Raw genomic sequence first — 11,613 nt, 5'->3', positions numbered from 1 at the left:
CTCGGAGGCTGAGGTGGGAGAATGGCGGGAACCCGGGAGGTGGAGCTTGCAGTGAGCAGAGATCGCGCCACTGCACTCCAGCCTGGGCGACACAGCGAGACTCCGTCTCAAAAAAAAAAAAAAAAAAAAGAAGTGACAGGTCCTGCGAAGACCTGCGGTCCCCTCAATCAATTCTGTTTCAGAGACATAATGACTTGGATTGCTAACAAGTCAAGAAATTTTCAAGCTCTTGGAAAATCAGTTACACACAAACACGTAATGACAGTCAAAAGAGAGTACGTCATCTTTTTGAGAATTTTATTCGCTTCAAAACAAATTAAACACACCTGTTTCCAATGGCATTCCAGAGCCCAGTTTTCGAGGCTGAGGAAACACCCCAAGAACGCTTTGTGCAGAACGCTTCACAGTGTCCAAAACACTGCTGTCAGGGCGGAGCACAGCTGAAGGCCTGCACCTCTCAGGGTTCCCTAACTGTTCCCTGATTCTGTCATCTAGAGAGCAAACACACAGTCATTCCCCAGTCTCCTACTGACATCACAGCGGAAGTCTGACTCCCGCGCATCACCGTCACCCAGTTTCTGAGGCAGCGAATCACTGGCACAGAAGTTTCTTGTGGCGGGTTTTCGGAGAGCCCTGCAAACTACAATGTCCCTCACCAGAAGTTGATGAGGCAGAGTCTCTGCATCTGGTCCCTGCCTGGCCTGGGCTCCAACATCCACAGAAGCACCACAGCTGGGGAGCTTGGGAGTCGCCACACACAGTCTGCTCTCTGCTCTGTGCTCCTCAGTCCCACGGACGCCTCCAAGTCATGGGAGCTGGATGCAACGGAGCCCTGGCCACCTGCAGTCTCACTCCAGGTCAGAATCACTGTCCTCTGAGGAGGAGGAAACCTGAAGGTCCTCATAGAAGACACTCAGGGGGACAGGAACACAGGGAGCCTTAGACTTCTCTGAGACATGAGGGCTGTGAGCGAGGAAGGCTCGCCGCTTCTCAGGAGAGGGAAACGAGGGAGCTGTCAGGAGGCTGGAGCTCCACCATCCATTTTCCAGTCTCCGGAAGAGCATTCTGAGAGGCTGGGCCCCATCGTGGCTGGCCGCTGGGTGATGGGACATGGTGCAGGCCTGGGCAGTAGGCAGGCAAGGTCTGCTGTGCGGAGGCTGCCGGTCGCTGCTTAACACCTGGGTGGGTGTCCCCCAGCTCATCTGGGGCGACGGACTTGGTCTGAGTTCGGTTGCAGCTGGCGGAGGTTGGAGAGTCTCTGGGGCCCCCAGCTCACCTCCCTGGATGGCATTTTCGGGCATCTGGAAGGGACCCATTCTCGGTTTCTTGGGGAGGTTCAGGCAAGCCTGAGTCAGAGCCTGGGCAGGTCTCTTGGCTCCTGGCCTGAAACTGAGATTAGAGCCAAGGCCCAAGCTGTGTGTGTCGGCTGGTGAGCAGGGCTGTGAGGTCACCGCAGGACTTTTGTCTTGTGCCTGGGGGGGCGCTGATGACCCGGATCAGGCCATGGGGCTTGGAGGCAGCCTGGGGAACTTCTTGGCAGCCACCCCGAGGGCTGCTGTGTGTCGGATTCAACACGACGAGAGGCTCCGGGCCCTGCTGCCTGACTCCAGGCTGAGGGATGTGGGCCACAGCCCCTATCAGTCGTTCCTTTGGTCAGAGACTTGACGAGGAGCTCAGACTGGCTTTTCTGAGGGTAGACAGTGAAGCCAAGATGGATACCGTGTCAGACATTTTGGTATCTCAGCCATCAGTGAGGGCAGAGTCCACGCGTGGCCTCTTATTGGTTGTGTGGACCGGCATTGGCCTGCTTGCAACCTGAAAGAAAGGAGACCACATACGTTAGAAGTTCCTCAGCATGGAGCCAACATGGAAATCAACCACATCCAAAGACAAGGTGCACACAGCAGGAAATTCTTAATACAGTATTGACAGGCGGTCCTTGGAAGTAGGGCAGATCCTCAATGTGAGTGCTGATCGGGACAAGACCCATGAAAAATGCACTCACGAGCTATGAACTAAGAATATCATTTTTCTAAAGACTGTGTCTTGGGCATTAACTGGATCTAAGCGCCTCCACTCAGCCTTCCATGAAGTGGGACAGACTAATGCCCTTCTGAAGGCAGGTTGGTGGCTCAAGGGTTCCCAGGACGTCTTTTCTGAAAACATACATGTTCCTGGGGTTAGCCTTCTCCACGTTTGGGCCCCCTGAGGAACTAATTTCCTCATGCTGCTAGGAAGATGTTGGCAGCGTTGCCATCATTGCACAGAAAGAAAGCAACAGGAAATATGGCATCTTCAGATGCCTTCACCTGGAATCAAATGGACCTGGAAGGATCATGGAGTCCCTGAGCCCAAGAAGGCAGGGAAGAAGGGTTCCCCAATCCCCTCACACACACGGGAACCTGAAAGGAAATCAACGAGGGTGACCTAGAGGAGAAAAAGACGAGGGGCCCAGGGTGACACTCACCCTCAGATAATCACAAGATTCCATGGATTCTTTACGATATGGCAGCGGCTTCTCCAGAGGTTTCCCGGAAAAGATCAGGAGGAGAGCCTTCCTCTGCGGGTCTTGTTGCCTGCAGAAGAAAAAAAGTTCAGGCCCTGCCCCTCGGTTCTCCCCAGGAGACAGGGAGAACCCTGTCTGGGGCCGAATCCCGTTCTGTGTTTTGTGATACATAAATGGAAATTTTGTGCCATTTCCTCCTCTGCACCTTCCCTCACGTGCCAACCTTCCCATCCTCCCGGTGGCCTTCTAGGCTTCCCAAGTAAGAACCGGCATTTGGATTCCGTTCCTTTTCCCCCTGTCATTGGGAACCTGCACGAAGCTTCCCCACCTGACATCATCCTCCCCCCACTCGATATCAGGAACAAGTCTGTTAATTATTAATTTTATTAAATATAATAAAAATTAATAGTAATCATCGATAATAATCACAATAAGCAGCAGTGATAAGAAAAGCCCACACACTGGCTAGGAATTTTTCAATGCAAGCAGCTGAGATGCTTCTTCATATGCTTCGGTAGGGGCTAATATCAAACTCTTTCTTCCCATTTTCTTTATTCATCAGTGCCTGAACCATGAGGCACCATAGATGTACACCTCATCAGGAGGGTGTATGGGACAGCGGCAAGGGGAGCAGCAACACAAGAAACAAACAAGGCCACTACTTCTGCCTGCATAATAACTATTGTCTTGGAGTGTACAATAATTAATAATGTTCACATGGCTGCCCTAAGCATACAGAGATGGTGACCAGAGTAGATGCAGGGACTACAGAGATACAGCCTGATTCTTGTTAATTAGGACTTAAGTGTTGGCTTATGTGCTGCGCTTTTGTGCATTAATAAGCCAGGGCCTCAAAACTGCCTGCTCAGCACAGGCCAAATGTCATGCTGGGGTGCAATTAAACATTCATGTCTAGGAGATGAGAGCATTTTAGTGTGGGAGTAGATGACAACACCTGAAGACCACACAATGCTGTGCAGACCAAAGGGAAGGCCCATCGTCAGCTCATGGTTCTGACTCAGGTGACTGCTGATGTGTTACGGAACCGTCAGCCAACAGCAGGTAGGTCAAGTTGAGCAGGTGTCCTGCATGAGAGCTGGTCCATTCCATTTGTGTTGCCAATTGTTTCAATAGCATCTCATGCACCCCACTGGTGAGGAAGGAAAGAGCACCCTACATTTACTGGCACCGTTAAACACATAACATCTATTACTAAACAGATAAGCCAGACATCAGTTATTAATTACATATAGGAGGATGGTGTAAGCTCCCACAGGCCCAAACAGGGATTAACTTGGGAGCAGAGAGTGGTATAGCATTTTAAAAAGTGAGGATGCTCCTTTTTTTTTTTGATACAGAACCTCGCTCTGACACCCTTGCTGGAGCGCAGTGGTGTGATCTCGGCACACTGCAAACTCCGTCTCCTGGGTTCACACCATTCTCCTGTCTCAGCCTCTCTAGAAGCTGGGACTACAGGCACCCACCACCACGCATGGCTAATTTTTTGTATTTTTAGTAGAGACGGGGTTTCACCATGTTAGCCAGGATCGTCTCGATCTCCTGACCTCATGAGTCGCCCGCCTTGGCCTCCCTAAGTGCTGGGATTACAGGCGTGATCCACCGTGCCCAGCTGAGGATGTTCCTTTTTTCCTACAGGAGTATGTGAATGGTTTGTCTATTGGCTGGTAGGGAACTGAATCATGTGACACTGACTGGTAAGACTGTAATACTCTAAAATACCATATGTAAACTATCATATCATAATGGTGCAATACTATCTACTACAATACCAAAGGCATCGATGAAAAGCCCAACGCTATCATATGTGACTGAGAGATTGAATGCTTCCTCCCTCAGATTGGTTACAACATATTGTCCTATCACAGTCCTCTCTCCTTCATTCAAAGTGAATGATCCAAATAATAGACAGAAATAATAAAGAATAAAGGGCAACAAATGCAAAGAACTCATGAGATGATACTCTATGGCAAAATTTATGTACTTAGGAATTAATAACAACTCATTATTAGCAAAAAATAAACATCTTTACATCAAGAGTAGTTTTTCCTTTAATAAAGGTGGAATGTGTATAATGAATAAGGGATAATCAAAATTTGCCAAATGAGGCTAGTAAGACAATCCCAACAATTCACAGGTCCATTAATCACAGGACAATACATACAAATGAAACTTACCTGACCGGGCGCAGTGGCTCATGTCTGTAATCTCAGCACGTTGGGAGGCCGAGGTGGGCAAATCATGAGGCCAGGAGTTCAAGACCAGCCTAGCCAGCGTGGTGCAACCCTGTCTCTACTAAAAATATAAAGAATTAGCTGGACGTAGTGGTGGGCACCTGTAGTCCCAGCTACTCAGGAGGCTGAGGCAGGAGAATCACTTAAACCCAGGAGGCGGAGGTTGCAGTGAGCCGAGATTGCACCACTGCACTCCAGCCTGGGCAACAGAGTGAGACTCCATCTCAAAAACAGATAATGATGAAATAAAAAAACTTAAACTTACCTACATATTAGAAAAACATTAAAATTCAACCATGAATCCAGCACATTATCAAATGAATAGACAAAAATTCTACCAACAAACTTAATATCATTATCTATGAAACTCAAGTACTACTGCTTAAAGAGCATTTACAGAACTCTCACCTCAAGGTTTCCCTGCAAAACAAGGTGAAATGCATACTCAAGACTCTTTAAGAATGAACCGCTGATAAAAACAACATACTTGTAACTTGTGTAATATTTCGTACATTTTTTTCAAGCACTGCACCATAATTAATTTGCATCAGGCTTTCCACATTAGAAAAGCTTCACTTATAGAACTTCTTTCCCATGGGAGTTTTCACATGACTTTTCAAGTAAATGTGAAAACTGAAAATATTCTTGCAGTTTCTAAACTATTTAGAGTTTTAATACTGTGTACGTTCTTGTATTTACAAGGTCCAGCCAGCTACAATGTGCATTTTCATATGTCCTTGAGTGGGTATGAGAGAAATGAAACATTCGCACATTCTGGACATTCATAGGGTTTTTCTCAGGAATGAGCTTAGGTCTTCAAATGGAACTAACACAGCTGAAGGTCTTATCACAAACTTAAATTCAAAAGACTTTTCTCCACTCTGAGTCCTCCCAAATCTCCAAAAACAGGAGAATCTGAAGGCTTGACCACATTTCCTACAGAAAAAGAACTAAGACAACTGAAAAGTGCCACCATGCCCAGCTAATTATTTATTTATTTACTTTTTTTTTTTTTTTGAGGTGGAGTCTCACTCTGTTGACCAGGCTGGAGTGCACTGGTGCGATCTTGGCTCACGGCAACCTCCATCTCCCAGGTTCACGCCATTCTCCTGACTCAGCCTCCCGAGTAGCTGGCATGAGCCACCGCGCCTGGCATTATTTTATTTTTTGTAGAGACAGGGTTTCACCATGTTGCCCAGGTTGTTTCACATTGTTTTAATCCAGGCTGGTTATGAACTCCTGGGCTCAAGCAATACACACACTTTGGCCTCCCAAAGTGCTGGGATTATAGGCTGAGTCACTACACCCAGCCTCTATATCATGGCTTCTTTCATGGCGAGTAAAGTGACTGGAACCAGTGTAGGCTTTACCGCATCTCTTACATTCATAGGATTTTTCTCCAGTATGAATTTTTTCATGGAGGTGAAGGGAACTGAGATGACTGAAAGCTTGGTCACATTGTTTACATTCATAGGCTTTCTCTCCAGTATGAGTACTTCTATGGTTACAAAGGGAACTCAAATGACTAAAGGCTTTGCCACATTGTTTACATTCATAGGGTCTCTCTCCAGTATGAATGCTTCCATGGTAACAAAGGGAAATGGAACAGCTGAAGGCTTTATCACATTTGGTACATTTATAGGGTCTTCCTCCAGTGTGAGTCCTTTCATGTGTCTTAAAAGAACAAGAGAATCTGAATATTTTCCCGCATTCCTTACATTCGTAGGGTTTCTCTCCAGTATGAGTTCGTTCATGTATTAGACAAGAACTGGAAACAGTGAATGCTTTACCACATTATTTACATTTATAGGGTTTTTCTCCTGTGTGAGTTCTCTGGTGTCTTTCAACTGAATTGAAAAAAATAAAAAGCTTTCCCACGTATCGTAAATTTTTTTTCTTTTTCTTTTTTTTGAGACGGAGTCTCGCTCTGTCGCCCAGGCTGGAGTGCAGTGGTGCGATCTCCACACACTGCAAGTTCCGCCTCCCGGGTTCACGCCATTCTCCTGCCTCAGCCTCCCGAGTAACTGGGACTACAGGTGCCCGCCACCGCACCTGGCTAATTTTTGTATTTTCAGTAGAGCGGGGTTCCACCGTGTTAGCCAGGGTGGTCTCGATCTCCCGACCTCGTGATCTGCCCGTCTCGGCCTCCCAAAGTGCTGGGATTACAGGCGTGAGCCACCGTGCCTGGCCATATCGTACATTTATAAGCTGGATTTCCATTCTGCATTATCATGTGTCTTCTAACACCTGGAACAGAAACGAAGAATTTCCCACACTGTTCACATTTATATTGCTTCTCTCCCTATGGTTTGTATCTTGAGTGACCTAGGATGCGCCTATTAGGAGGGAATGACGTACAAAGGCTTTTCCACAAATATTGCGTTCACATTGTTTTTATCCAGTAGAAATATTCTCATTCGGATCAAGATCTGGAATTTGGCTGACAACTTGTCCATCATACTGACTACTTTCTTTGCTTTCACACAGTCTGTGTACCATATGATTTCTGTTAAAAAAAAGATAGGCACATTATTATTGATTGATTTAATAATTTTCTACTTATTAATAAGTCTTGGACTTACACTGCTACCAATACCAGGGAAATTTTTTTTTTTTTTTTTTTTTTTTGCCATGACTGAACTATTTGATAGTAAATCGGTTACTACTGAAAACACAGCTACCACCTGCATGGCTTTGACCAAAATGGTAACATTCATATACACAATTTTGTAGTACTATTTTCAAGTAAACTGTTTTCCAAACACTGACTGCTACACTGAAGTACGTTACATTTTGGGTGAAATTTTTCTAAAAAGAAATAAATTTCAAGTGACTCTTATTTGTTTTGATTGCTTGTTTTTAAGTTCATGACATGCTAAGATTCCTTCAGAGGACTTTATTTCCTCTTCTCAGTGCAAATTATCTTATATCTTTCCCAGGTTTTTCAAAGTGATCTTCAATATTCTGGTCTTTCCGTTTGTTTCCTAAAATGCAGACCCACAAAATTATCACGAATTAATACAAACTATAGAAACATTACCAGATTTAATGTTCATTGTACACAGTGCCCATGCCTGATTTCTTCACCAAATCATTCCCTTGCCACATTCCAAATCACAAATAGTACTGATGATACGGAAATACTTCTGTAATTAAGTGAAATGTGTTGTCATTCTCACCTACAGAAGAGAGGTTCCTGCAGATTTCCTGCATCACTTCTATGCAGAGATTCTTCTGAGAAGAATCTAGCCAAGTCCGTTCCTCCTGGGTAAAGTTCACAGCCACATACTCAAAAGTCATGGAGTCCTAGAACATTCCAAACATGTGGATAGAAGGATGGGTGAGACTGACAGCACTGGGAATTTATACCCAATTCATAAGCTGTTTACATGCTTCTAAAATTTCCAAGCATTTATTCTATGACTTGATTGTCACAACTCTTACTCTGTTCACACATACTCCTTCCCACACAGCAGTATTAATGCTAGAATTGAACTATTCAAAAAGGCAACAGCAAAGTAGAAACACCTATCTCATTAGAGAATCCAGGGAGTAAGATGTGCTGCTAGGAGTTACCTTTTAACTTCACTTTGTACATTTCTAGTATCTGCCATAATAAAGTCCTACCTGATGTTCATAAGTGAGTTAATATTATCAGTCCTGAGACTACTTATTCTTAAAAATGCCTGCTCGCAAAGTTCCATCTTTGTTTGTATTAGTAACTTACATTTTGAAAGGGATTCCACCAACCCAAGTAATAAGAATGACTCACTGCATCTAAATGGCTTATGCAATATATTTGCCAAAACTTTTTCTGCTGAAGGTCTATTATTTTGTGTCACTGCAGTGGCGCTTAGGGAACCAGCCACCAAAACACAGTCTGAACACTAAGTGTTCAATGAGTTTCCCTGGTAGACAATATTTTACATGTGCTGTCACTTGTTAACTGGGGCGTTGAGCCCATTCCATGTGATTACACCAAGAGACAATAGGCTTATTAAATTTAACTGAGAAGTAAATAAAACCAATAATTGATATTTGACAATACTAATACAATAATTTTTAAAATTTCTATTGCGCAATGTCAAGGCAGAAAGGAATAAGAGGAAATATGACACGTTTTTTAAAATGACATTAATGTCACCACTTCCAGATGCTAATCCTATGAAATCACGTAAATTCCCAAATCAGGTTGTTTTAGGCAAGAAAAACTACTTTTTCATATGAAGTAAAAATGACAAATGTCTAATGCGTTTTCGTCATCTAAAAAAGAGTGATGGCTTGTCTAACATACTTCTAAGATTTTCAAATGAAAATATTCAGGACAGCAAAGTACTAGCAGAGAGATGAGCAAGCAGATCACGGAAAAAAAGTCTTAATGACCCAGCATTTATATGGAAAGTTGATGAATGATAGAGTAGGCACTGTAGAATAGAAAAAGAAATCACATGAACTTTAAAATATGAGGCAAACCAGGCTGGCATCTACTTGAGAAAATGCATTGCATTCTTCTCTATTCCATGAACCATAATCAACTTATCATATATCAAATATGAAAGATAAAACTAGAACACTTTCAGAAGTCACATGAAGATTCTTTTTTTTTTTATGAAGGATTAGGCAGAATTTTTTTTAGGTAAGAAAAAAGTGATAAAGGAACAGACAAACTCAAACATATTAAAATTTATGGAATAAAAAGAAAATAGAATGGGCCGGGCATGGTGGCTCATGCCTGTAATCCCAGCACCTTGGGAGGCTGAGGCGGGCGATCACCTGACATCAGGAGGTTGAGACCAGCCTGGACAACGTGGCAAAACCCCGTCTTTTTGTTGTTTGTTTGTTTGTTTTTTGAGACAGAGTCTCGCATTGTCACTTGGGCTGGGGTGCAGTGGCAAGATCTTGGCTCACTGCAACCTCCACCTCCCGGGTTCAAGCAATTCTCTTGCCTCAGCCTCCCGAGTAGCTGGGATAACAGGTGTCTGCCACCAGGCACAGCTAAATTTTTTGTATTTTTAGTAGAGACAGGGTTTCACCATGTTGGCCAGGCTGGTCTGGAACTTCTGACATCGTGATCTGCCCACCTTGGCCTCCCAAAGTGCTGGGATTACAGGCATGAGCCACCGTGCCAGGCCTAAAACCCCATGTTTACTAAAAATACAAAAATTAGCTGGGTGTGGTGGTGGGTTAGTACTCAGGAGGCTGACACAGGAGAATCACTTGAACCCGGGAGGTGGAGGTTGCAATAAGTAGAGATGGCTCCACTGCACTCCAGCCGGGCTACAAAGCAAGACAGCGTCTCCAAAAAAACAAACAACAACAACAAAAAACCCTCAGATATCCAGATAAGAGGATACAGATGTGTCCACTGTCATAAATTCTTCACCATGCTACAAGTGGGAAACTGACATTTTGGTGAATCTTTGTAAATGATCAATTTATCTATCACACTTTTATTTCACCAGTAGCATTGACAAAGCTAAGTCCTACAATTCCATTTGAAATTATCCTTAAAAAGAACAGACCTTTAAAACTTACTACACTCACTCTGGGGAAGAAATAAATACGAATTTGCAGCAAATAAAATACATCATTTTACCTTGCCTCTTTGGAAATAGTATTTTTATCTTTCAAGCTGTACTGACAAAAATGTATCTTACAGTCAATGAAAACCTGAAACTCAAATAAGTGGACAAGCGTTTTCAAGGTAACGAACTCAGGGAGAGGTAGTGCTGACTCCAACACAGACCTTTCTAAGTGTCACGGCAGGCCATTCTATCCCTCAGGACACCCATCCCTGAGTAAAGCACTCAGTGACCACCTAGGAGGCACTAGCACTGCTATTTGTCCTCCTGTGTGCCTTAAGTGCATTTTAATATTCAGGTTCTTGCACATCCTCTCTGGGGTGGGTTTTCCTTGTCCTTTGGGACAGTTTTTCTCTCTTCACAAGTCTGAGACAATCTAGAGAGCAGAAATCATTTCTGCCTTTTCCTCTCAATATCAGCATCCCATTGGCAGACCATCAATGTGTCTCCGAGGAATAAAAACTCCAGCTGGAGGAACAGTTTTAATGACCTAAGTTTAATGACATTATGTTGTATTGTCCATTTATTTTAATGTCCTAAAATTTTAATGACCCTAAGGGGTCACCATTTTAGATGAAATTATACCAGGAGATTCCTCTAAGGCCAAGAGCATCCAGCTGCTCCCCTGAGAGACTCTACCCCCTACCTCACGCTGTCCTTGGGGATGAGATGATGCCGGGGCTGATACTCACTAGACCCTCCAATAGACATGGCCACTGTGAGTATCCCGGGTCATCCCCAGACAGTTCTAAAATGCCAGGACTAGAAAAAGACAGGAGGGTGGCCGAGGACAAAACACCCTGTAAAGTTTTCACGGGGGGACCTCAACCTAAAGACATTTTGGTAATATGCACACTTAGGAAAGGTGAAAAGAAGAGAGGCACAAAGATTTTTTTTTACAGTAGAGTGTCAGATGATGTATTCTCCACTTTCCTCTCATGTGAAATGTTTGGAAACAGAAAAATATTATGGCCAAGGTGGCTCACGCCTGTATTCTCAGCGCTTTAGGAGGCCGAGGCGGGCAATCAATTAAGGTCAGGAGTTCGAAACCAATCAACCAACATGCCAAAATCCTGTCTCTACTAAAAATACAAAAATTAGCTGGATATGGTGGTGGGCGCCTATAAGCCCAGCTACTTGGGAGGCTGAGACAGGAGAATCGCTTGAACCCAGGAGTCAGAGGTTACAGTGAGCTGAGACTGTGCCATTACACTCCAGTCTGGCGACAGGGCGAGACTCCGTCTCAAAATATATATATATATATATATATATA

General features: G+C 44.1%; 1 protein-coding gene and 1 pseudogene across 1 annotated transcript; both read right to left on the bottom strand.

The window, feature by feature from the left end:
• Nucleotides 1-848: 848 nt before the first annotated feature.
• LOC117071041 lies at nt 849-2,737 on the bottom strand (annotated as a pseudogene).
• A 4,163-nt stretch (nt 2,738-6,900) lies between these two features.
• On the bottom strand, nt 6,901-11,051 carry LOC117071040 (putative KRAB domain-containing protein ZNF788). The gene is made up of 3 exons (XM_033190838.1): nt 10,992-11,051; nt 7,938-8,064; nt 6,901-7,264 (listed from the first exon to the last, which is right to left on the bottom strand). Exons 1-3 carry the CDS (start codon nt 11,049-11,051, stop codon nt 7,098-7,100), a joined length of 354 nt encoding a protein of 117 aa, XP_033046729.1. The 3' UTR covers nt 6,901-7,097.
• Between the last annotated feature and the right edge of the window lie 562 nt (nt 11,052-11,613).

This window comes from Trachypithecus francoisi, unplaced genomic scaffold (assembly GCF_009764315.1).
Source record: "Trachypithecus francoisi isolate TF-2019V2 unplaced genomic scaffold, Tfra_2.0 Lachesis_group3, whole genome shotgun sequence".
Lineage (NCBI taxonomy): Eukaryota > Metazoa > Chordata > Mammalia > Primates > Cercopithecidae > Trachypithecus > Trachypithecus francoisi.
The sequence above is the reverse complement of the archived record's forward strand: the minus strand, read 5'-3'. Positions and strand labels throughout refer to the sequence as shown.